Here is a 27,816-nt window from a genome sequence, read left to right as displayed (position 1 = left end):
TGCAAGCAGCGATGAACGGGCCCTCGCAGTCCACGCGGGTCGGGGCGTGCTGCTGTCGGGGCATGCTGCTGTTGTGACATGCTGCTGTCGGGGCTTCTACTTGCAACAACTTCCATTGAGGAAATGAAAGTGAAGGCAGTGAAGCTGTCATTTCGTCATTTAGCAATAAAAGCGCCACCTATTGGTCGATTTGCACGAAATTTTGTAGAAATGCTCATCATGCCATGGAACACAATTGCCAAAACTTTTGTGTTCATCGGACTGTATTTCATCAAGATACACAAGAATGTCTGTTTGACCACAATGCGCAGGAAATTGTTGTTGTATATTTTGGCCGTTCTGTGGACTAGCACATTTCTTTTAATAACTTTTTGTCAGGAGGGTCCACAGATGCTGCGTGCAAAGTTTGGTGCAAATCGGAGAAATTGCCTGGGAGGAGTTCGAAAAAGTAGGTTTGCCACATTTGGCGAATTTGCAAATGGAAATTCAGTGCGAACGTGGGCGTGGCCTACATCACACGGTTCGGCTGTATTCAGGGAACATATAGATATAATGTTTAACAATGTGCACCATATTATGTGGGAGTAATTAGCAAAAAACGTTTTTTCTTGATAATAGCGCCACCTGCTGGTCATTTTTGGTGTGTGAGTTACAGGGGCCAGTCTATATCACCCCTATGAATTTCATATCCATAAGTGTTATGGTGTGGGCACAGTGCCAAATATAAAAAGAAACTGCCACCAGAGCGCCACCTAGTGTCAGATCGGTAACCCCTTTGTCAGCTGTCCTCAGGAGGCCATTGGCAATGAGTGTACCAAGTTTTGTGTTAATCCAACCAACCAATGTCGAGATATAAAATACTTCAATTTAAATAGCGCCACCTAGTGGTCATGGGCCAAGATTTTGCACAGAGCCTTAGGGGCTCATGGGGAAGTAGTGTCCTGAGTTTCACGTCATTTGGAAAAACCAATGTGGAGATATGCAGGACTTCCTGTTGTGACCCGAATCCACAGGAAGTTGTTATTTCATAACTTGAGTACTCCTTGGCGTATCAAAATTCTTTTAATAACTTTTTGTCAGAAGCGTCCACAGATGCTGTGTGCAAAGTTTGGTGCTAATTGGTGAAATTGCCCGGGAGGAGTTCGAAAAAGTAGGTTTACGACATTTGGCGAGCTAGCGAAAAAAAATGGTGGGCAGAAATGGGCGTGGCCTATATCAGGAGATTCAGCACAATTCACTGAACGCGTGGATGTAAGGTTTTTGAATGTGCGACAAAGTATGTGGGAGTTATTAGCCAAAACACACTTTTCTTGATTATAGCGCCACCTAGTGGTGAAAGTCCACAACGACAACAGATTATAAAATTTTTCGCCAGGTCTGATCTATATTCCAAGTTTGGTGACTTTTGGGGTATGTTCAGGCAGTGAAAAATGCGATCATTACGGACAAAGAAAAATAATAATAATAATAATAATCATTACAAAAACAATAGGGTCCTCGCAGTTTCACTGCTCGGGCCCTAATAATAATCATTACAAAAACAATAGGGTCCTCGCAGTTTCACTGCTCGGGCCCTAATAATCATTCGAAAAACAATAGGGACCTCGCAGGTTCCCTGCTCGGGCCCTAATAATAGTACTGATAACCATATAACAGTGAAAAGAGTTTGTGTATGTATGAGCGTGTTTTGTGGCATGGAAATCTGGCAGGTGCAGATTTTGATTTGTTGATGAGTAGACCAGGTTTTATTGAAGTCAATGATTTGATTGTCGATGGAGGCGAACAATTTTTTCAGGGATATATGATCTATTAGAAGTTTTTTCCATTGTATGATGTTGAGTTTGTTTCCAGATTTCCAGTTTAATAGGATGGTCCTGGTGATAGTTAGGGCTGTCAGGAGAATACTGGAAGAAACATTGTGTCATTTAATTCCTGACATGTCGCCTAGGATGCAGATCTCGGGGGAGCTCAGGAAGTGAGATAATTGATCTGTAACTTGTATCCAGAAGTATCTGAATGGTGAGCTTTGCCAGGTGGTATGTAAGTAAGTGTCAATTGTGTTCTATGAACTGTGTATACATCTGTCTGTGTCATAAAGAAGAAATGGGCTTCCATATTTATCACTGTGAATATTTCTCATTGTGAAAATTTTTTCCACTGAAAATGAGTAGAAACTCAGAAACTCCTAACTGGCTCTGTGAAAAACTGAGATTCCTTGTGTAGTGTCAACTTAAAATAAAAACCTTCTTTGCCACTCTTGCAGGACGTAAAGTTTCTGACTCGTGCTTTCCAAAGGGCAAACTTCCATAATAATCCAATGAGGAAATGAGGCAGATGTAAAATAAAGCAATCCAGATGATTTATTCCACAAAAATGGACAGATACAAAATAAACACGCTGTTCTAGTCACTATCAACTTATTGACAAAAAGAAACAGCAACAAGTTGCCTGTTACCATGCATGCGATGGTCAGAAAAACTGTTGCTCCTCATCCTGCTCAACTGAGTGAATTCTCCCCAGAGCTATACCCACAGGTGCCTGCCCACACGACAGTATACTAATTGGCTGCGATTTATGACAGCAAGATCAGTTTGTGGTAGCAGGACAAATTAAGAGAGCATACTGTGTGTATGTATCTTGATCTGCTAGGTAAACACAAATAATATGAAATACGATCAAATATGATTAAATGCTTTAACCAAAAGTAAAGACAATCACTTATAACTACAAAATTACTCAAATGTTAAAATAAACCTGATTTTCTCTATGGTTATAACACCTTGCATTGTAGTAAGATTGATGCAAGAAAATTCACCAGTTCCCTGGTGGTGGATGAGCCAGAAAGAGTAGTAGGAAACATACATGGGGCCCGGGTTAGAAGTCATATAGCGCATGGTCTAAAGCGCAAGGCGCTAGTGTGTTTAGGGTGTGTCCAAGTCCATTTTGCTAGTTAAATGACAGATAATCTGGGTGCAAAGTGAGGTGTTTGCAGCACAAATGGGCTGTATTTAGACTCTATATTAGTCATGGGTGTGTTCTGGGATTCATTACACATAAAGTGAAATATTTCAAGCCCTTTTTAATTTTGATGATTACGGCTTACAGCTCATGAAAATCCAAAATCCAGTATCTCAAAATATTACAATATTACATTAGACCAATCAAATAAAGGATTTATAATACAGAAATGTCAACCTTCTAAAAAGTATATTAATTAATGCACTCAATACTTGGTTGTGGCTCTTTTTGCACTAATTACTGCATAAATGGAATGGCATGGAGGCAATCAGCCTGTGGCACTATTGTGGTGTTATGAAAGCCCAGGTTGCTTTGATAGCAGCTTTCAGCTTATCTGTATTGTTGGGTCTGGTGTCTGTCATCTTCCTCTTGATAATACCCTATAGATTCTCAATGGTGTTCAGGTCAGGCGAGTTGGCTGACCAGTAAAGTACAGTAATACTGTGGTCAGTAAACCAGTTACTAGTCATGCTGGAAAAGGAAATCAGCATCTCCATACAGTATGAAGACGCTGATTTCCTTTTACAGGACTAAGCACCTGCCCACAGTGCCAAAACTACTAGTAACTGGTTTGCTGAGAACCTTACCTTGAGTAAACTTGTGAATTCCTCTGGGTTTGAACATTGTTGAAAACATTTTGGATAGCGACATTGTTATGATTTGACTGTTTTCAGTGCACAGACTGGCAAATGTTCAGAGATGCTGACACTCAGGATAACAACATCAGTCTTGAGGTATATACATCTACAGTGACATCATATATCAGCAAATCTGTTGATGATGTGGTGATCACAAAGACAGTAAGCTCATTCCCCATCGAGAAGGCCATCACCTCTCTATTCATCCAGGCCTGGAATCTTTTCAGAGCCAAAAAAGCAACCCTTTGGTCAGGTGACAAGGATGCATACATCACCACCAGGGTAAGACTGAAAGCTGGCATCAAGGAGGCAAAGAGAAGACGTCAGCAGAGACTGGAGAGGGACCTCAACACCAACATCAGTAAAGATATGTAGCAGGTGATTCAAAACCTCACAGGCTACAAAAGTTGGAGCGCCCCCATCATGTGTGAGGCCATGCTGCTGGATGAGCTTAACATATTTTATGCTCTCTTTGACCTCCTCAACAAAGACTCATCTGTGAAGTCTACTCTGCCTCCAGAGGACCGGCCCCTGTCAGTAACCACAGCAGATGTCTGAGAGTGAATATAAATAAGGCTGCTGGTCCAGATAATATACCTAGCTGTGTACTAAAAGCATGTGCCAATCAACTAGCTGATGTTATAACTGACATTTTTAACATCTCACTTTCACAGGAGACTGTTCTTCCTGTTTCAAGACTGCCATCACCGTTCCAAAAGAAATGTAGCTGGACACAATGCCTTAAAACATAATTTTGTTTTTTAACGCTTGTTTAAAAAATCATAATAAATGTACCTTGTACCATATAATGTAAGTACAAAACTCAACAAAATATACAACAAAGGGCTAGTCGTTTTAAGACATTTTAATGAAGAATTAATAGATATCGCGCAGTTGGCACCTTGTGTGGCAGCCTCTGCCGTCAGCGGGCCCTGCGATGAGCTGGCGACTCGTCCAGGGATATACCCTGGCCTCCGCCCTATGAAAAACTGGATTTGGCCCCAGTAACCCCCGCAACCCCCTGAAAGGGGGGGGTAAAGCGGCAACATCTCCGCGACCCTCACGGAAAAGCGGTCAAGATAATGAACTGAACTGAACTGAATTAATAGATATTAGATCTTTAAACCTTAACATACATATTCTTGTATTAACATGACGTAAGTGTGTGATGTTGATGTGTTACCCGTCCCATCTCGCGGAGTTTGGTGAGCATGACTACAATGGTGGAGTTGTGTTCCCACAACATCCTCCAGAAGTCCTCTGTGGTCTCGGCTAATGGGCCCTGGGTGGCCATGTATGCTTTCTGCTGCCTGCAAATTGGAAAAGAGACACATATGTGTTTACTGGCAAGACTGCAGTTAGTTGGATTCTATTTCATGTTTGCAGCCCTAGCTGTGGTTCTGGTGCAGAATTTCATTTTACTTCAATAAAAATACAGAGTAGGAGATGGCAGACAAATAATAATGCTGTGGTTAATTATGATGTCAAGTTATGTCATCATAAACAGCCATCAAAAATATATTTTCACTTTCATATTATGCTATTTTGTTTGTTTTGCTCAAGCTGTGATTGGATGAGCTTAGTTTGAGGACATGCATGCCCATATGAACCTGGAGGTCCAAGGGCAAAAATGAGCAGTGCCCCTATTGTATGGAGCTAAATCAGGGTCAAATGTTTTGTACTTGAAAAAGTAAAATTTGAAACTGAAATTTCAAGTTTTGATCTTGAATTTTGAAAAATACATCAACGTATTCAAAATAAAAATAAATGTACAAAAAGTTTTTTCAAGTTAAAAATAATTATGATCAACTCTGGTAATTCTTTTGAATAAATCATTTATTTTCATTTTTCACTTTATTATGTTTTATTATATTTGGGATCCTATTTCTTTCAGTTGCATGTTTTATCTTTTCAGATTCAGATCTTAGTTTTTTTTTCAGTTTCAAATCTTTTTTTCAGTTTCAGATCTTTCTTTTTCAGTTTCAAATCTTTTTTTTTCAGTTTCAGACTTTTGACCCTGATCTAGCGTGGGGGGCGTGGCATCAACTGAGAGGGGTGTGGCATCATGACAGACAGCTTAACCAAAAGGCTACAGACTTTCCCCTATCACGTTGCCTTCAGGGAACGTAGGATCTAAAACGATTCGGCTACGCCACATGATTGGCAGTGAAAAAACTACTGTCAGTGACAAACTTCCATTTGTACACCATGCATGAATATCCTGCACGGCTAAAACTGTTTTAATTTCCAAGGCTGTTTAGATGTGAGATGTGGAAGCTGTTTTAGACAGTACTGAGGACTAATTGTAGTACAGGAGCGACAAAATCACGCCAGATTGTGCACAGACACCCACACTTTAAGTACTGAAATGTCCGACAAGTAGCACTGGACCCAGCACACAGGTGAGAAAAGTAAGGTTGGGAAATCGTGATAAATATCAAAATGAGAGGTCGTTTTGTGTTTTTTTCAGCACCCCATGCATTCCTGCAACCACAAAACAGCACTACCTTTAATCAAATTAACAGCAGTATCAGTATTTTTCACGCAATACATAGGCTAACGTTACTACCTACTACTGCGTTAGCAGCCACTCGATGCTAACGTTGGCCCTATGCTTAACCTCTAGCTTTGATAATTCACCACTTAAAAGATGTCAGAAACATTGTATGTTGTTACAAAACGACCTCTCATTTTGATATTTATCACGATTTCCCAACCTTACTTTTCTCACCTGTGTGCTGGGTCCAGCAGGTGAGCCAGCAGAACCGGACGCCATGGCCAGCGGACACTGCGAGGCATTCACAGTGCTACGTGGAAATCGGACATTTCAGTACTTAAAGTGTGGGTGTCTGTGCACAATCTGGCGTGATTTTGTCGCTCCTGTACTACAATTAGTCCTCAGTACTGTCTAAAACAGCTTCCACATCTCACATCTAAACAGCCTTGGAAATTAAAACAGTTTTAGCTGTGCAAGATATTCGTGCATGGTGTGCAAATGGAAGTTTGTCACTGACAGTAGTTTTTTCACTGCCAATCATGTGGCGTAGCCGAATCGTTTTAGATCCTACGTTCCCTGAAGGCAACATGATAGGGGAAGGTCTGTAGCCTTTTGGTTAAGCTGTCTGTCATGATGCCACACTTTTTGTACATTTATTTTTATTTTGAATACGTTGATGTATTTTTCAAAATTCAAGATCAAAACTTGAAATTTCAGTTTCAAATTTTACTTTTTCAAGTACAAAACATTTGACCCTGATTTAGCTCCATACTATTGTTCCCCTTTTCTCCTGCTCTATGTTGGTGTCACCAGATTTAAGGGCGATATCAGAGGCTCAAACAAGTGTTTTAAAAGTATTCAAATCCATTGGGAGAGAGAATTTTAACCAATACGACACATATCAAGGTAAGTGCAGCCCCTAACTTTACACTCTGGGAAACAACTAAAACAGTGCAGAGCAGCACGTATTTGCAAGCCGCCCAAAACAACTTCTACTTACCAAATCAAATAAAAAAAACTACTGAAAAGTTGAGCAATTTTTAACTCTTGGAGCAGCTGCACAAAAAAGTCGTAGTGCTCTGAAAAACGATGCTGGGTCTCCAGGTGGCTGCATACTGCTGCAGACACTCGCTCCTCATTAGACACAATTGAAAAAATTGGTGCTCAGAAAAAAACACTATATGGAGATGGGCCCTAATATTGTTATAGTATGTATAGAGTGGTAACTTTGTGCTAGAATACTACCTAGCATCTGTTCTGTTGTTGAGGGAAATTTTTAGCTAAATGGAGATTACATGCCATTTAAACACAATGCCAACCAAAATAATAAAATAAAAGAGGTTTTTCATTTGCCTTATTAGAGGGTAACTTACAATTTTTCACATTAAAATGTGTTTACAGGTCTTGGGGAGTACTACTGAACATGTGAAAAGAGTATTATAAAGCTTAAGAGGAAGCTGTAGTATACTGACTCACATCCCTGTCTGTCTCCAGTGATGTCACTCAGTGGCTGAACTGCATCTGGTAATGTAGGCACCAAGTTTTAAAAAGGAAGAAGACTGCAAAAAAATAATAATAATAATAATAATAATAATAAAGGCAGTATCTCTGGTTCAGCTGTATGGTTTTGTCACACCGCGGTGAGGTTTGTCTCGTCTTGGGTTTTTGTCTCGTTACTTCCTGTTTTATTTTGAAATCTAACTCTCCTCTCGTTTCAGGTCACTTGCCCTTCCTCATGTGTCACCGGTCTGATTGTCTCACCTGATCCCTGATCGTTTCCACCTGTTCCCCATTTCCCTCATGTGTATTTAGTCGGCGTCTTCCCTTTGTCTTGTGCCGAAGTGTTTCGTTTTGTCCGTGCACCTAAGCCTTGTTTCCTCGTCATAGTCCGCAATTACCATAGAAAGAATTATCTTGCCACGTAAGTTGTTGTCATTTTCCTCTTTAAAGAGTGATTTTTTTGTTTATTAATAATTTCTAAGTTTAGTGCTTCGTTTTTGTGTTCTGTTGTTACCGTTTTTTCCTCCCGCTTGTGGAGTGATTTTTGTTTAGAGAGTTTAGATATTGTAGAGCCCCTGTTAAGGTGAGCCTTTTTCTTTTGACCCTTTTGATTAGATTTGGTTTTCCTCCTTCGGGAGCGTTTTCTGTTATTTACCTAGTTCTTTGTTTTCCTCATTGTGAGAGTGTTTATTTTTAGTCCAGTATTCTGTTTTGTTTGTTTCTATTTAGTGTTCCCCTTCCTTGATGTGTTTTCCCTCTTTGGGATATTCATTTTGACTTCTGTCATTATAGTCAGGTTACTTACAGATAGACAGTGTTTCATAGCCTGTTTATTTAATCTCTCTTTGAAAGAAGAATTTGACCTCAATAAAGTGTGCTTGATATCTTTATCCTCTGCTTCTGAGTCCTCATTTGGTCCTGGCCTGACAGGTTTTTGATAATTTGTTGTTAAACTGTGGTGATGAAGGCCGACTGTAGTGTTGCTTTGTGTTGCCTGTCTCAAGCCGCATTTGACATCACTGGAGACAGTATATCAGATTACATGCAGCATCTGTAGTGTAATATAACCATATAATCATAAATAAGTAGTTAGTTGTTAATAACAACTGGTAACAAGTACTGAAATATTAAAGAATCTAATCAAAATGTGAATGAATCATAAATGAATGGTTAAAACATGTATTGCTCTGCACTAGTTGATTGAACAGGCACCTAATGATTGAAGTGACACACAAACACAAGAGGGATCTGCCTGCACTAGTGATTTGAAACTTTGAAACTCACAGCAGGATGTAAATACCTGTGTGTATCTATCGCGAGTTCTGTTGATCTTGTCTGGCGCGGCTTCCGTAGTGCAAACGCTGTGAGGGAGACTCGCATGCACGCGGGAGCATGCCTCCAGGCAGATATAGCATAGTGACTGTTTAGGCTAGAAAAATTTACTAAATGACTTTGTATCGAGTAGACTCTGGATGTCGCCACTTCAGGACACTTGGATTGCAGCGGACTAGCTGTATGGAGGAATATTACGAAGTTTTTGTGCAGTTTTATGGACCTTTTCGTCTCGGGCACATTGATGCCTGTTATATGGATTTTTGCTACAGGAAGATGCCCCCACGGGTCTCCAGCTGCACTTTGAGGAATAAGAAACTACACTGGTCTTCTCATCAGCATGAGGGTGAGTCGATAATGACTGAATTTCGTTCTAGAGTGAACTATTCCTTTAAGAAACACTGGCATTCAAATTTAAAGTATGTGAGCCTGCAATAATATTGCAAAACTAAGTCATTCATTGAGTTTAGCTGGATTTATCCATCACCATGTTCCTTAAACAGCCTCTAGTTCAAGGCAATGATATCCAACAGCTGCTAACACTACTGCTAACATCTCAGGTGTTTAACTTACACACCCCTTTAAAGTAAATCTGTCATGATCCTGGTTATGTTATTCTGTTATTTCCTGTTTTAATTTGAAATTGTGCCCTCATGTGTCATGTGTTGCTTGTCAGTTCCTCCCACTGTGTGATGTTGCTCCTTCCAGTGTTTTTTTCTGTTCCTTTTCCTTACCTGTCCTTTCCTTGGCTGTGTCCAAATTCAGGGGCTGCAGCCTTCAAGGACGCGGCCTTTGCGGCCCACGGAGGCCGGGTCCTTCGGAGAGACCTTGAAGGCCGCGTCCACCGTTGTTAAATTGGACGGTCCAGCCTTCGGAGTATTTCCTGGTTGCGTCACCAGGTGTTCATGCATTAAAGTCTGTTTTGGTTCAAATCTATCAAACGTGTACATTATTTGTGTGTGTACAATGTGTCAAATCTAAATTGAATTATCAACATTACAAAATAAACATTAACCCATTGGTGAATAACAACTATATTTACCATAGCAGTACCAGCGTCACGTATTTTAACTGAAAGTTAAACTTTGGAGGTTTTATAGTCTCTTGAAGTTTAACATATCTGGCGTTGGATGTTCAAATGAGTAAAAACCGAGTATGAACCCATTACTTAAATTTAAATGTCATGTCTGCGCCACTTGATGTCGCCATTTTCTCTTGCTTCCTCTTCTGTTTCGGGACTGAGCAGCGGTGCGCAAAGGATCTTGGGATATGTGAGGCCGCGAAGGACAGTAGCGGTGCGTCCTCCTAAACGAGGGTGGGGAAGGCTGCATTTGTGGGCTGCATGTGGAGCAGCCTTCGAATTTGGACAGCCTTCGCGCAGCGTTGTGACGTAATTGGCCTTCAAATGCGCCCTTCGTGGGCTGCAGCCCCTGAATTTGGACACAGCCCTTGCCTCACTCCACCACTCCACCTGCACCTCATCTCCTCGTTAGTGTGTGTGTGTGTGTGTGTGTGTGTGTGTGTGGTCTTTATAGTCCTCTTGTCTTTGTCAGATCATTCAATTTTCTCATGCGTTTCCCTCTTGTGTTCCCGTGTTTCACCCCAGCATCCTCCAGTGTTCTCTAGCATTTCTCCATTTGACCTCATGGTATGTTTCTAGTTTTTTTTTGTTCTTTGTGTTTTCATTGATTTGTACTTTGCTTTTGTTTTGTTCTTTGTTTAAGCTTTTGTGTTGTAACTTTGCATTTTTCAGCATTGACACTTCTTTGTTTTACTATATTTGTTTTTTGGTTTATTCAGCTTTTCATTAAAAGCTTGCTTTTGTTTCTCAGTCCTGCCAGCCTCCAGTGTGTTTCTGCATTTGGGTCCTAACCTTTTCTCAAAATCTTATAAATAAGCTGTTGTGAATGTGTTCACTGATATTTAAATGGTTTTCCTTGAACACAGGCCCCTTTTAACAGCACTGTTCAAATGTCAGATACCAGCAGTGTTGAAGCATGCAGTGGCAAGCATGCTGGAATGCCAGAGCAACATGCTCAATGTTATCTTTATAGATTAGTACTCAATCATTTGTGTGGAGGCACTAGCCCCATTCACACTGCTCTTTGAGCACGGGGATCCTGCGCCAATTCTCCGCGTCCTCCTCTGTGTGAAAGTGTCAGATGCGGCAAGGGATGAAATTTCGCTGCGCCCTGATGGTAGTATCAGAGGCACAGCAGAGGCAAACCAGCATCTGTCTGAATGGATAAGCTGGCGGCGCGGAGCGGGGGCGTGTCGATCTGATGGTGTTTACAGTATGATAACTAAACAGGTCCTTCTCTCAACAAAATAAAGAAAAATGTCCCACAAAGCAACGTTACATGACCAAACAACAGCAACGTAGTAACTGGTCATGTCTTTGGCAACTTATATGAGGAAAAAAAATACCGCAGTTATACGTGGAGAAGTGTCTGTCATCCTGTCTGTCCTACCAACTCTTCGTCACATTTCTGCCCGAAAAACAGCGTCTGTCCCCGGCAAAAAACTTTAACTCACCAAGTGTTTGTCTATTTCCACTATTATGTTGTTGTAGGTACTGTCTTCACTGTGAAAAAAATCACTGTGACGGTCAGCCCTCCCGACCAAGACTTAAGTGAACTTTCCCCCAGAAAACAGCGTCCTCTTTACTGATGGCGATTATGTAATTATGTCATTTAGAGTGAAAAACGTAACTTTGTCATTTTCCAGGATGTATGGTGGGTCAGGATCCCAATCACAACACATTATAACAGCAGCCATATGATTATAAACAGTCAGCGGGTACATGTTTAGATTAACAGAAGGACTCCAGGAGAAAGACGTTGAAAAAAACACACATACGTCATCGTCATGATGTGTACCGTCACGCCTCTTTTGGATTGATAGCACCAGCTTGCTGTGTGAATTACACACTGGTGCGGCTTTACACCGGAGACAACAGAGTCTCTGTGTGAAAAGGGCTACTGTTGTTTTTTGGTCCCCCCCTGTCCTGCTCTCAGGTTTACCTCTGAGCAACAAGCACTGTAAATATTATTTGATTACTTAATAAAACAACAAACGTAAAATGCTAACAATTTATCTATTATTTTCAGTGGCGGATTAATCCACGTTGACAATTTACCTTCACCCATTTACGCACACACTCACAGAGCTGCCAGAGCTGGCCTGCCTATTGGGAACAACGTGTGATTCAATGTATTGCTCAAGGACACTTCAACATGTGGACAAGAGCGGACAGATATGAACTCCACAATTAGTGGACAACCCACTTCTGGGCCTTTTTTTTGCCACAATAAGCCTTTCAAGGATGCCTCTTACATACCCTGTCATAATACTATCACCTTTTACCAATGAACCTGTTTACCTGTGGAATAAACAAACAGGTGCTTGTGTAGCCTGTCCTCATCACAAAAGCGACCACAAATGTTAACAGTCCAAACAGCATAGTTAGACCCCTATTTACATTTCTTTACCTCTAGTAGCTGTAGTAATTATATTGACAGCAAAGAAGGAAGTAAGACGAAGTAGTATAAAGAGGGACAAAATCTGCACATGGAGGACAGAGTACTTTCATTGCTGATTATGTCTCATGTGAAACCAAAAGTCAACGGTAGTAATTGTAATAGAAATAGTTATCTTTTTATTTTAACCCAAAACCACAATGTTTTTTGAAACCTAACCAAACTGCAATGTACAACGAAGGTTTCGTATTCCTGTCACTGGTGCACTGCATCACGCATGCTGTTTTGGGAATGGTGATAAATGTTTGTTCAGAGTCACTGCCGATCGACCTGTTTAATCATTGAGCATTCCACAACTTTTACAGTCTTTCGTTGTCCTTGTCCCAACTTGTTTGAAATGTGTTGCTGTCATCAAATTCACAATGAGCATAAATTTACAAAAAATAATGTAGCAGATGAGGTCAAACATTAAATATTTTGTTTTATACACAGCATCCCAAATTTTTTGGAATCAAAGCCCTCCTTTCAGAGCAGCATGAGTCATTTGGCCTCTCTTCCAGCAATATTTTGCTAGTTAAACAAAATTTCAGGTGGACCCATATACAGTCTATGTCAAAAGTTAGTAAAGAACATGTATATCATGGCAGACTTGAGTTCCAGTGATTTCTACAACTCTCATTTTTCTATCATGGAATGAGTGAAACACATACTACTTTGTCACAAAAACATTCAGGAAGTTTGGTTCAATCATGAATTCTTTTGAAAATGTTGATGAAGGTTCTCAGTCATCCAGGTCATGGTTAATCTAGGTGCTGTATCATAGGCAACTGGACTTGTTTCAGTTTCTTGAACACGTTTCACCTCTCATCCAAGAGGCTTCTCTTCAGTTCTAACTAACTGGAGAGGAGTAGGCTGGCTTTTTAACTATGTGTGGGTGTGTTCCTAAAGAGTCGTTAAGGACACGTATGAACTCTGAGTTTCAGAGTCGTTAGGGCCACTTGTGGGTCGTTGGTCAAACCGGCCTTCATTGGGGTTTGCTAAGGCTAAGTGAGCCCAGGTGTGAATTGTTTTTAAGCTGTCTGGGGAGAGAACTCAGTATAGCATTGTAAGTGGGTGATAAGTAATGTTCAATGCAGCCAGGAATGCGCAGATTTGTACATTTGGGAGACAAAACAACCTCTCCATAAACAAATGGCACAACACAGGAGAGCCAACTCCTCAGGTCAAGACTCCACTTACATCTGAAGGAGAAAAACCATTCCTTTGAGGACAACAATGTAAACATCTTGGCCAGAGAAGACAGATGGTTTGAAAGAGGAGTAAAAGAATCCATCTATGTCAAACTGGAACAACCATCTTTGAACAGAGGCGGTGGCCTAAGACATTACTTATCACCCACCTAACAACTCTGAAACTCAGCCCAGCCTACTCCTCTCCAGTTAGTTAGAACTGAAGAAGCCTCTTGGATGAGAGGTGAAACATCTTCAAGAAACTGAAACAAGTCCAGTTGCCTACGATACAGCACCTTGATTTTCTTTTGAAAATGTGTCCAAATCTGCTGGGTCAAAAATATACATAATTCTAATATTTGGTTGACTGTCTATTGGGCATTTTCATCTCAGTTGCTGAGAATTAATGGGGTATTGTCAAGAGGAAGATGAGAGACACCAGAGCCAACAATACAGACAAACTGAAGGCCATTGTCAAAGCAACTTGGGCTTCCATAACACCTCAGCAATGCCACAGGCTGATCACCTCCATGCCACGCCGCATTGATGCAATTATTTTTTGCAAAAGTAGCCCCAACCAAGTATTGAGTGCATAAATGAACAATAACATTTCCGTATTATAAATCCTGTTGTTGTTTTTGAAATACTGGATTTTTGATGAGCTGAAAACTGTAATCATGAAAATTAAATCAAAAAAATGCTTGAAATATTGGTGATAAAGTTTACAGAACAAACCAGTGCACACAGACCAACAAAAAACAAAAACAAACAAAAAACAACAACATTACACAACGAGGAAGACAAAAGGGTCAGCGATGATCAGAAAAGACAGATAATAACAAACAAATAAACATAATATGGTTAGTGTCCAGAAGGAATGATTATAGAGATTAGGCGTCTTTGTTTTTTGGATTATTCAGCTTTTCATTAAAGATTGCTTTTGATATGGCAAGATGTTTCCAGTTTTGAAAGAATAATTTCTTGGCAATAGAGAAATGAGTAATGGGTTTCAATTTTTAATTGGAATAGTGACTTGTGTCAGGTCTCCCAGCAAGCAAAGCAATAGGGATGGTGGAACTCTGCAGCTCAAAATAGAGGAGAGTTTTTCAGTGACTGTTATCCAGAATAAATGAACTGGCTGGCAGGCCCATGTGGCATGAAAATAATTGTCTGTGATACCCAAAGTGCATTGTGATGTGTGTGTTAGCTAGTCCCATTTTAAACATTTTCCCTAGGGTGCGCTCTGGTGATAGTTTCACACTGTATAAGTTGTACATTTGTGTGAGTAGTCATGGAGAAGATGTTTTAATTGATTAGTATGACAAGTCAGGGTTGGGAGGCAGAGCCAAGTCCTTTTCCCATTTCGTGGTTGGAAGTGTTATGGAGATATCAGACAGGGACATAAATTTATAAAGTTTTGAGATGATTTTTTTTTAGTTTGTAATTTTCCTAATGTCTTCAGTTAACTGAGAGGGTTGTAGTGTGTTGTTGGTTATGTTCACACCTAGATTTGATTATGGATTTTAATTGTTGGTAGTGGAGGAACTGGTCTCTCCCAACCCCATTCCAGATTTATATGTTGAATGGTATGAATTGTTTGTTTTGGAATAGGTGATGCAGGTGAGTGATTCCCTTTTGTTGCTATGATGACAAGTGAATGGGGATGTGTGTAGCTGGAAGTCTGGATTATGCCAAATCAGAATCAGAATTCCTTTATTTGTCCCGCAAATGGGGAAATTCCTTAGTCACAGCAGCCAAAGGACAGTATCACACTTAAACAATAATAAAAAGTAAAAAATAATGTGTTTTACATAGAGCCAGTGATGACTTGATGATTTTATGTGTTTTCCAGCAGGCTGCAAGAGTCAAGGAGATAGTGATGTTCTTGTAGAAGTCCTGTTTCTTAATTGATTGTGGTAGGAAGGCAAGGTCTGCAAGTGAAGTGGTTTTACACTGATGTCTTGTTGCATGTAGTTCAATAATGGGAATGCAAGGGTTATTACATAATGGTTGAATAAAAGAGGATTCTGTGGTAAAACTATTAAATGTTAAATTTCAATGCTATACTGTATGCCAGAACAAGGTCGAGGGTGTGATTAAAAAAGTGAGTTGGTTCATGTGCACACTGACTGAAGCCCATCGAATCTATTAATGAGGTAAATGCAGTACCACGTATCATTATCAATGTCCACGTGAATATTAAAATCACCCATGATAATTACTTTATCTGTTTTAGGGAGTTGATAAAAACTCTGAGAATTCAGATAAAAATTCAGAATAAGGACCAGTAGCACGGTACCCAGGTTGGGTAAGAGAGACTACAAATAAGGCCTCAAACGAGTAATCGATTTTAGGTTTATGATTGATTAATACGCTTGAGTCAAATATGGCTGCAACTCCACCTCCTCGAGCCAGTGTCTCAAGGAATGAGTATTGATATGACTGGGGGAGTAGACTCATTAAGGCTGACATATATTTCATTACACAGCCAGGTTAATCAGTGAGATAGAATAAGTCAAAATTATGACTTGACATTATATCATTTACTAGAACAGCTTTGGATGATAGAGATCTTATGTTTAATAGTCGAAATTTAATGTTCCTATTTTTTTTTAAATAGTTGTAGTGTTGACTTTCTTTAAGTTTTTATGTGAAACTCTTCTTTATTTAATTGATTTAAGTGATCAGGGGACAGAAACAGTCTTCGGTGGGTAACCGCTCTAAAAGAAGCGCAGAGGAGCATGTAGGACTGCAGCTCTGCCTCCTGGTCTCAACTCTGGGTTGGCATGGTTTTGGACCACTAATAAACTATTTCTACAAAGGACAGCCACTCTATCCAAAGCGGGATGAATGCTGTCATCCGCTCTGGCCGCTGGTGTCTCTAACATCACGTTTCTGATTATGGAGCTCCCAATAATTAGAGAAAACTTATTAGAAATGTCAACCAATTGGTGGTAAACCATTGTTTTTTCTTCTTACTATTCCTCCCTCAGACAGTTACCAAGCCTCCCTGGTTTCCCAGCTGCTACACTAGGTCCGTCCGCACTAGCTACTGGGACCTGGCTAGCTACAATAGCTAACGCTTTGGTTTCCATGGTGCAGAACAGTGTCTCCAATTCACAAAGCCTTGCCGCCAACACAGCAAATAAACTAAACATAGCACAAAAAGTAAGGACATTTGTGTTTGGTAGATTTGGTAGTCACACTGCTGTGGGATGGCATCCCCTTCTTCAACCAGCATTTGTTGCAAGTCAGCCAACGTGGTTGCGTTGGTCACTCTGGCATGAACAACACGCCCAAGCAGGCCATTCCATCCTCTCCACTCCCAAATTCTGGATGTAGTCTCTGAGAAACCCATCTCTGTGTGTGACCAGGCTGGTGACCAGCATGAGGTGCCAGGCTGTTGTGGCTGTGTATGGTTCTTCCACACGCTACTGAGGTTCCTGTTTGTTAAATTAATAAATTGTTAAATTGCCAATATGTCTTGTTTCTTCAGACTTCAATCATCCAATCCACCAAACAACACCAAACAAGAGTCAATAGCAGAATAAGCTGTTTGGCATAGAAGATTTGGCAAATTTTTCATGGGCGCAACCCACATACTCAGCTCTGCTGCTCATCCAACAAATGCATGTTCCTTACAAATGTGGCACCATTTAAAAGGGAAATAAACAGGCTTTCCAACAGTATAAGATTTATTGCCAAGAAGCATTGTTACAACAAAGAAATAATCTATTAAACACAAATGTCCTTACTTTTTGTGCTATGCTTACATTTATTACATTTACCAGTATCGCTAAAGGAGGAGTAACTGAACATCTGACACACCGAGCAAGAGAGAGGAGAAGAGGGAGAATGAGACAGAGAAGCCATCATTAGCTGCTAGGCTAATTAGTGGAGCTGGACAGCATGTAACTTAACAACTGTAGAGCTAGCGATAAAAGTCGCTAAAGAGATAAGGCTATGAAAATTTAAATTGAACAAGTGTACAAGGGCTGTGGAAGCTCAGAGAGGGACAGGAAGAGACTCAATAAGCTGGTCAAAAGGGCTGGCTCAGTCTTGGACTGTCCTCTGGACTCCATTGAGGAGGTGGGTGACAGGAGGATGTTAGCCAAGCTGACATCAATTATGGACAATCCCTCTCACCCCCTACATGAGACTGTGGGGGCCTTAAGCAGCTCCTTCAGCAACAGACTGCTTCACCCACGGTGTAAAAAGGAACGCTACCACAGGTCATTCATTCCAACTGCTGTCAGACTGTTCAACAACAATAACCCTTAATGTAGCACCATTAGCACCTACTTATATTGCACTACTTACCACTTCTACCTCCGCCATCTTGTGCAATATTTATATTTTGTGCAATATTTATATTTATATTTCATTTTTTTAAAAAAAAAAATGTTTTCTTTCTCTTATTTAAATCTTTTTAAAGTATTTTTTAAGTCTACTTGTTCAATGTTCTTGTACTTATTGTATGTCTGTCTACCTGCTCTTGTACATACTGTATTTCTGTCTACCTGCTACTGTCACAAGTGAATTTCCCCGATGTAGTATAAATAAAAGTCTAAAGTCTAAAGTCTGTGGAGGATTAGCAGGAGCAGCATCATAAGATACAAGCCAGTAACACACACACACAGCAACAGGAAATAATGCAATACGCTTACTTCGTCAGCACATCATTTTATCCTATTACACATTTGCGTAAAATTTTGCTGTAATAATCATATGAAAAACATAATACCACAGCTGTTGCCGTTGTGGAGGCATAGGAAGTCATTCCCTCTGTACTAAGTAATAAACTAATGGCTGTGTCCTGAGGCCCATGAAAAAGTCTTGTGGACACAGGGGCAGTGTCTATATAAATATTTGAGTAATCAGTTTATTTGACCGCATGTCATCTATCTCAGACAGACTCTTTACAAGAGTGAAAAAAGCAAGAGAGAGTTAACAGACCTGTCATTAAGACCAATTTGTTTTGACATATGTGAACTGATTTGTATGGACTCACCTGTATCCGTCAATGAAGCTGGCGTTGATGTAGTCGGAGCCCTCCACCCCTCTGATTGGCTGCAGGCAGACGCGGGTTGACTCGAAAGGCATAATGTTTACTAGGCGGTTCTTAAATTTGTTACACAGCAGGTTGGCACTGATGAATCTTAAAGTATGTGCTTTAGACTTGGCCAGTTTCTGCAGAGACAGAGAGAAGGACACATCTGTCTCTGATGCTCCACAGACACCATATCATTAGCACAGAGGTGACTGCACTGCAGCTTCACAGCTACACCCATTGTCTCTGCTGTCCGCCTCCAGTCTTTTAAAGTGCCAATACAACCAGTCTTGGTGGAATGCAGTATGTGCAGAAGGTTGTTAATAAGTTAACACTCTTATTGATGCATGAAAATGCTGCACTTTGAGCTGATCCTTGTTCTCTGACTTTACATAAAAGTCTGATGGAAGTGTGTAAAAACTCATCTAGAAGACTTTGAAAAGTCAAAACAAAATCTCACACACTTACTTTGAGCTGAAGTAGAGATGTATGTGCCAATGCATATGAAACTGAGGAGAATTAAACTTTCTTAAGCAACATCCAAATTGAGTGTTCTTCCACACGCTCTGTAGGTGAGACTTGCTCAGCAGCAAGCAGACGCATCTTTACAAAACAGAGGGCGCCCTCTGCTGGGCTGTTTTTTTTTTTTGCAGGTGCTCATGCCACCCCTCCACAAATGACGCCCTGGGCGGCTGCCCTTATTGACAATATGAGGAACTGCCCCTATTATTCGGGTTGCGTCGCTCCAAGAAGGGGCCCTTTAAATCACTGTCATATTGCTCAGTGTGGAGGGTTCAGTAAACTTTTGTGTCCATCCCGTATTTGTTATGGCCTAAGAGCCGGGTAATGACATAAGTGTGATTAATAACATAAGTGTCACACCGCGGTGAGGTTTGTCTCGTAACTTCCTGTTTTATTTTGAAACCTAACTCTCCTCTCGTTTCAAGTCACTTGCCCTTCCTCATGTGTCACCGGTCTGATTGTCTCACCTGATCCCTGATTGTTTCCACCTGCTCCCCATTACCCTCATGTGCTTATAGTCTGCGTTCCCCCTTTGTCTTGTGCCAGAGTGTTTGTGTTCGTCCCGCACCCCAGCCCTCGTCCACAGCCTTGATCCAAGTCATGAATTGCGAGTTTGTATTCTTTTACTTTTCCTCTTAACTGAGTGACCTTTTGTTTGATAATCATTTTTCAGAGTATTCCTAGATAAGTTCAAAGCCTGTTGTTTGCCTCCAGTGGAGTGCCTCTTTTGTTTCATTCGTTCTCATAGATAGTCGATAGCGTAGATTTTGTTTATAGCCTTTTTCCTTTTTCCTCCGATTGGAGTGATTTTTTGTTATAAGTTTTTATAGCCGTATGTGCCAGTGTAGTTTAGTTCTTTGTACTTTTTCTGTGCCTCGTTAAGAGTGATTTTTTTTGTTTCATTAGTCTTTTTCTTTGAGGTCGGTTTTGCCTCGAGTTTATTGTAGTTTTGTTTCTTGTTTTATAGCCCTCAGATAAGATTGTTTCATAGCCTGTTTGTTTGTCACCTGGTTTAAGAGCTCAAGTGAAGATATCAAATCTCAAATAAAAACCTGCTCATATTGCTCTAAATCTGCTCCTGAGTCCTCTTTCCTTGTCCAGGCCTGACAATAAGTGGTTATCAATTCCTGCATTGCATTAACTGCTTAAATCTCAGCATACATGCCTTAAATCCAAGGTTCAACTCGTATTCCTTATTAACACAATAAATACATGTGAAAAAAAGAGTGCTTGTTAATAATTATATTTCAATTAAATTTCAACTCTTTACTGGTTGATAAAAATGAAATGTATTTATTTGTCAGGCTTTTAAACATTTTGTTTGCTATTTTTAATAAGAGAAAGGAAAAATTGGTCATTGATGGCTACATTATTTTCTGTAAAATCCTGTTTTCTGTTTTTATTTTACAATAGCCTTTTTACAACAACCGTTTGTATTCACATTGCCATGTTACAACACTAAGTCTGTCCAGCAAGAAAAACAGACATATATGTGACTGGAGAGCCCAGTTAAATAGACTGTCAAGCTTGGTACAAACACACCATGCAGTCCAAAAGAAGCAAAATAAAAAGCACCAACCTTAAACTCCAGCTCCATGGCGGTGACAGCCTCTCCAGGAGGGATCTGGGTGAGTTCCTGGATGTGGTCGTACAGATGTCGGGCAGGGACTTCTGTGTTGCCACATGTTTCAGCTTCAAGCAGGGCTTCATGAATAAATATGTACTGATCCTCTGTCTGCACCATGTAGTTCCTCTGAGAGCGCATACATGTCACATGACCATAAATGTCCACTGACTTCTCGTGTTTCATCCTCTCCAGCATGGCTTCGATCACAATGAAGCAACCAGTCCGGCCCACACCAGCACTGACAAGGCACAAACAACATTGTTTATTGTTTATTGGGATCCTCATTTGTGATCGCCTTGGCAATAACTACTCTTTCTGGGGTCCATATTCAAATAAAATACATAGTCAACAATGTTTGCATTTGCAATTCAGTGTAAGTGTGTAGTTTACAGGAAACAACTACGATAGTGTCCCATCCAGGTTATCTAGTCCAGGTGGTATTTCAATATTTAAGCCTTTTAGAAGTTTTTGGGCCAATTCAACATTAACACTATCTTTCATAAAACAATGTTTGATACATACATTTCTGCCATTATGTTATCTGATACTGTCATTCAGTACTGAGTCTTTCTACTTGCTCCGTAAGATGTTGATGAAATAAATTAATCAGTGATGTAAGCTACATAAAAAAGCAAAATTAGAGATAAAATTCCCATCTTCCTCATTTAAAGAATGTCCTCATGTGTTATCCCTAGATCTACAAAGAATATTAGACACATTGTTACGTGCCTTATATTATGTATATGTATATGTATGTATATATATATATATATATATATATATATATATATATATATATATATATATACATACATTTAGGACATTTAGCAATTTAGCAGATGCTTTTGTCCAAAGCGACTTACAGTAATTGTAATTCATACATTCATACACTGATGGCGGTGGCTGCCATGCAAGGTGCCAACCAGCACTTTGACATGCAACCTTCCAATAACAAGACGCTGGCTCTACCCCTGAGTCACAGCAGCCCCTTATACATATAATAAAATAAATATATATATATATATATATATATATATATATATATATATATATATATATTATATGATATTCATATATTACATGATTTTATATGATATTCATCATATCGTAATATGATGAATTTTGCGATATCACGACAAAAAAATGCTGCAATGCTCCTCACTCATCCTCCGAAACTGTTTTTTACTGCAAGAGTGACTTAAGGCCCGTTGAGTGGAGCAATTAGGCAGGCTGTCTGCTTCACTTAACAAGCCCAAAGACACTTCAGCCAGGCGGTGTGATAACCGCCGCTGGCTGTTTTTTTTACAAATCAACCATGAGCAAAACATGTCACCTCCTCCAACACATCATGTTGGTAGTCTGCTGGACAACAAGAGGGAGGGCAATCGGTTGGACCAGCGGCCAAGTGCCTGTTCTCAGCTGTCCTCCCATGTCACACCCCCCTGGGTGCCCTGGTAGTCCCACTGTACAATCAGAGGGAGGGAGGGATTGCTACTGGCTACTTTATGTTTTGCAATTGTACATTGTCCAATGGCTACTTATTACACATGCGTAGGTCATGGCCAGCTACTTTAAGTTTACTATAGAAAGAAAGCAGAAGTACCTCAAGAAAAAGTAAAAACAAATTGTATACATTTGTATACATTTAATATTGTGATAAATATCATACCGTGGAATATATGTCGTGATGATATTGTACAATGAGTTTCTGGTATCGTTACATCCCTATAGAATATTATTTGTGTTCGGACCCACAAATGAAGTCGTTCATTGTGGATTTCAAAATGGACTCTGAACTGAACTCAGTTTCCCAGAATTCCCCTGTTTTCACACCTAAGTGTTAAGACTGCCAAGAGACCCAGCTTTGAGCTACTATTGGTCAGGGTGACAGACCCCCTACTGACCAGATAGTCAAAACTCCAGCTCCTTCCTTTGTTCTCTCTCTTCTCCACCTCGTTCCCTTCAGGGCTGCTTGCCCTCAAGATCTCTTCTCCTGGATTCTTCTGGGACCAATAGCTGGTGAGAGCTGCCAGCTGCATTTCCAGCAGACCCAAAGAACTTCTCCTCACAGCAGCAACGCAAGGTTCTGCTAGTATTCCAGCTCAGGTAGCACCAGCAGTTGCGATGTAAAGCTTGCCAGCTAACTCCATAATCCGAGGAACACAAAGTAAGTTAGCACCAAGCACTTTCAGCCACAGACTCATCCAACCACGTGCCTCAAAGCACTTGGAAGGCTCTTTCATACCATCAGCGATCAGACTACACAACACCACCACCACAGCTCCCAATACCTCCATTCTCCACAGATTAAGGACTCAACCATACACTTCACTGTCAAAAAGACTGATTGTTTTTTTTTGTTCTTGTTGTTATTTATTATCTCAGGAACCCTGTACATGGCCCATTTGCTCAGGCACATTTATAATATATATCACACGTCATTTACATACAAGGACAGTTACTGTATATAGCATGTTTATCTTTATTAGGGCACGAGATCTGACAGTGCGAAGGCCCTATTGTATCTGTAAGGATTATTTATTATTAGTCATTGTTCTGCAAAGTAAGCGGCTTTTTGGAGGCCTGAACATACCCCAAAACTCACCAAACTCGGAACATAGTTAAATGTGGCGAAAAATTTGATAATTCAACGTCATTGGGTGTGGGCGTGGCCAGGGGACTCAATAGCGCCCCCTGGAATATTTCAAACTTGAAGCCCCGCCTCCCACATGCACCTACATTAACGTAATTCGGTACACATATGGATCATGACCAGACGCACAAGAAACCCTCTTGGACTCATACCGTCAGTCCAACAGGAAGTCTGCAATTTTGATTCACAGCGGCCATTTTGTCAAACTTTAAGCCCCGCCTCCTACATGGACATACATGAACAAAATTAGGTACACATATGTATCACGACCAGATGCACAAAAAACCCTCTTGGACCCATACCCTCAGTCCAACAGGAAGTCAGCCATTTTGGTTCAAAGTTCAGAACATCACCATTTTCTCCCATTTAAACCCATTTTTATGCCTCATACTTTAACTAACTCCTCCTGCAGATTTAACACCACAGACTTCGCAGTCACTAAGTATCATCCTCATAATCTTGATGATGAAAAGTTGTCAAAAGCTTTTGCCTATGTTTTTCCTGGTGGGCGTGACAGTCTGGTCAATTTAAATGCTTGGCCATTGTAAGAGCCATTTCCAAGGATGGTTTTGTGTCTCCGTATCCCATTTAGGTAGAACCTTTCCACTGGCAACGGGCGAGCACACATCTGGCCCTCCGACGGCGCCACAGCCCAACGTAAGTGGGTCGAGGGCCCGTTCATCACTGCTTGCAGTTTTAATTCTAATAGTTTTTTGTTGTTTTTATTCAAATTGTTATTTTATTCTTCCAATATCTCTTTATTATTGTCTCTATTTTTTGAGACTTACTCTTGTGCTGCTACTTATTTCCCTCTGTACTGCTGTGTTACTTGGTATCAACTCTGGTTGATGTAATGCACATGTGTTCAATCTATGTGTTAGTTCACTGTTTGGGTGTTATTGTGATCTCTGTGTAGTCAGGTTATTGGTAGTTTTCTTTGCTACATGGCTAATTTGACTTTAGTTGAATTATGCTTCACACAGACTCAGGGTCTTTGCATCTTCTCTAACCTTGCATCACGACACACACACACACACACACACACACACACGTTTAGCCTGGAGCATATCCCACACACATATGGTATCAGTGAAAACATGATGGGAGCACCACCATTGTTTCTTTGTCCTCTTCTATCAGTAGCCCTTTTCACACAGACACTCCGCATTAACTCAGCCCCACGCGTGCTGACGAGGACCAGAGGGCGGGCGCACATTACACCGGTTTTAGAGTCGCTGCATTGGCTCCCCGTCTGCTTCAGGATCAATTTTAAGGTTCTTTTGCTGGTCTTTAAATGTCTTAACGGCCTTGCGCCCTCCTACTTATCTGACCTGCTTTTACCATATCAACCCTCGCGGACCCTGAGGTCCTCCGGCACCGGCCTTTTATCCATACCAAAACCCAGAACTAAAACCCACGGTGAGGCGGCAATTAGCCACTAGCCTCAGGACTGCAGAGACTGTTAATATTTTTAAGGGAAGGTTAAAGACACACCTCTTTTAACCAGGCTTTTATCCTATCTTATGTTTTTAGTTTTTAGGTTTAACTCCAGTGTTTCATCAGGGGGGTCCTCCACACTGGGAGCTGTGTCTGAGCTGCTGCTGGGGGTGCCGTCCTTGGGTCCCTTCGGCCCGGCCGGCTGTTGTCTGTTGGGGTCGGGGGGCCTGGGCACTGGTGCCCCCTGTGGCACAGCCTGCGTCTCCTCCCAGTGTGGACGGCCCCAAAGGTGGCGCTTCCTCAATCCTCAGTGCCATGCCATGTCTCCCAATTGTCAGTAGTGAGAGTGTGCAGGTGTGTGTGTGTGTGTGTGTGTGTGTGTGTGTGTGTGTGTGTGTGTGTGTAGTATGGAGGGTGGGAGGGAGGGGCTTTCCTTGTAATTGTTTTTTCTTTCATGTGTAAAGCACTTTGTGTTGCATGTCCTTGCATGAAAAGTGCTCTATAAATAAAGTTTTGATTTGATTGATTGATTGATTATCTCCACAGTGAAGGCTTGCCATTTCTCCGCCTTTGTTTGTTCACACTGAACCAAGCAGCTCCGACGTAAAGCTGCACCAGTTTTTCAATTCATATAGCACGCCGGCGCTGCAGATCCGAAAGAGGCATGGCGGTACAGATCATGACGTTTAGATCCACTTAGATCTCTTAGTGTCTTTTTTTCAACATGTTTCCCCCGGTTTGCACCTGTTAATCTCAACATGTATCTGCCGACTGTTTATAATCATATGGATGTAGTTATAATGTGTTGTGATTGAAATCCTGACCCACCATGTATGGAAAAGCGTCAAAGTTACATTTTTCTCTCTAAATTACATAATTACATGATCAGCATGATCAAACATGGGCACTGCAGATAGTGTTAGCCCCGGGCCTGATAGCAGGCCTGCTAGCCTTAGCACTAGCTCAGTCTCGTTGGCAGCTGCTGTGGAGTTTGTCCCTGCTTGGTCGTGGCGTGGGAGAGGGTGCAGGAGCAAGTCACCGGTTGTGTGGCCTGGTCAGCAGTCACCCCTCCCAGCTGTCCTCGCTAGCCCACTTGTCTGAGGGTGCTGGCATCACACAGGGAGAAACAGGCAACCCAGGCACACAGCACCACAAGCTATAGCAACATTGTAATTCATGCTAGTGCCAACAATATTCGTCAGAAGCAGTCTGAGATCACAAAAGATAGCCTAGCCAGGACTTTTCAGGATGTTAGAAAGATGTGTCGGCATTGTTTAATTGTCTCTGGTCCCTTATCCCAGTGGGGTAATGATGAGACGTACAGCAAGCTTACAGCTATATACCATTGGCTGGCGCGTCACTGTAGGAAGCAGGGATACAGGTTTGTGGATAATTGGCCCTTTTTCTGGGGTCGCCCCCACCTGCTGAGAGCAGACGGCCTTCATCCTACTGGAGTCGGTGCTGCTGTTTTGTCTAGCAATATAGACAGGTGATTGAAGCAAGTTTGACACTAGGGATGTAGCACTCGGCAGGTGACTAGAGGTGACTAGAGAGCCTGCTAGTGATACAGTCAGTGCTGGTATGGAGTCTACTAGCCTAGCTAATATGGTTAATCAGGGACATAGTGCAGAGTACCAGACTGATAGCTTAGTTTATAACATTGAGACTGCCACCTTCCCTCACCACTCTTTCATTGAATCATGCTCTAAATGTGTAAATCACAATAATTGAATTTTGATCTCCACCTCTGACAGTGGGGAAATGTCTCAGCAAGCACCTTACACAGTCTTACATAATAAAATACCAAAGCTAATCACTACCGCATCCGTCATCCCTACCTCCATAGGCAGCCAAAACTTACTACTACTGCAAGGTACCTTGTTCCAATTCCAAATTATCTACCACGAGCTCCACTGAACGGCCTGTCACTGGAAATTGCAGCTCAAATGAGCTTAAAACCCTCAAATTTGGCTTTATTAATATTAGATCACTGTCAACCAAAGCCTTACTGATTATGCTTAAGCTTATGTGATAAGCTAAAGCATAAGCTGGACATGATTGGCTTATGTGAAACATGGCTGAAACCTAATACTTTTCTGCCATTAAATGAAGCCTCCCCTCCTGACTATAACTACGCCTGTGTTGCTCGGGCCTCTAAACAGGGTGGAGGTGTTGCTCTAATCTACAAACCACTTTCAGTTTAAGGTCCAACCAGGATATTAAATTTACTTTGTTTGAGGATCTGTTTTTAAAACCATCTTCATCAAGTAGTAACGCCTTATCCAGGGAACTGGCTTTCACCTGGTGGTAATCTACAGACCTCCAGGGCCTTACTCCCAATTCCTAGAAGAATTCGGTGAATTTATTGTAGATCTTGTGATTTGTTCAGATAAGATCCTAATTATTGGGGATTTTTAATATCCACTTAAATAAGCCTTCTGATCCTCTAAGTAAAGCTTTTTTGGGACCTCTCGATATTTCTAGCTTTATTCAGCTTGTTCATTGTACCTACTCATTCCAGTGGTAAAACTCTGGATTTGATCCTTTCCCATGGATTAGATGTGTCAGCCCTGAATGTTGCTTACGTCTCCTCTGCTGTGTCGGACCACTCTCTTATTACATTTGAAGCGTCGTTAGCCTATCCCTGTATTGATGACACAAATGTTTTTACGTCTCGTCATATCAGCCCGGCAATCATAGCAACACTCAGTGAAAAATTGCCTGGGGTCCTGGCCCCTTTTGTGATTGTGACAAAACCTGTGGAAACATTTGCTAATGAAGTTAACTCAGTACTCGTTTCTCTCCTCGATTCTGTGGCACCTGTCTCTACCAAG

The 27,816-nt window shown here is 41.1% G+C and overlaps 1 protein-coding gene across 1 annotated transcript in view; it reads right to left on the bottom strand.

Annotated features, from left to right (window-relative positions):
- Nucleotides 1-27,816, bottom strand: part of LOC141004605 (receptor-type tyrosine-protein phosphatase F-like) — a 448,688-nt gene that overhangs the window by 46,364 nt on the left and 374,508 nt on the right. Inside the window, exons 24-26 of the mRNA XM_073476198.1 lie at nt 20,845-21,130; nt 18,705-18,883; nt 4,840-4,966 (exon numbers count right to left, since the gene is read on the bottom strand). Coding sequence (XP_073332299.1) covers nt 4,840-4,966; nt 18,705-18,883; nt 20,845-21,130 — 592 coding nt within the window. The remainder of the gene's footprint in view (nt 1-4,839; nt 4,967-18,704; nt 18,884-20,844; nt 21,131-27,816) is intronic.

The sequence above is a fragment of the Pagrus major genome, chromosome 11 (genome assembly GCF_040436345.1).
Source record: "Pagrus major chromosome 11, Pma_NU_1.0".
Classification (NCBI taxonomy): Eukaryota; Metazoa; Chordata; class Actinopteri; order Spariformes; family Sparidae; genus Pagrus; species Pagrus major.
The sequence above is the reverse complement of the archived record's forward strand: the minus strand, read 5'-3'. Positions and strand labels throughout refer to the sequence as shown.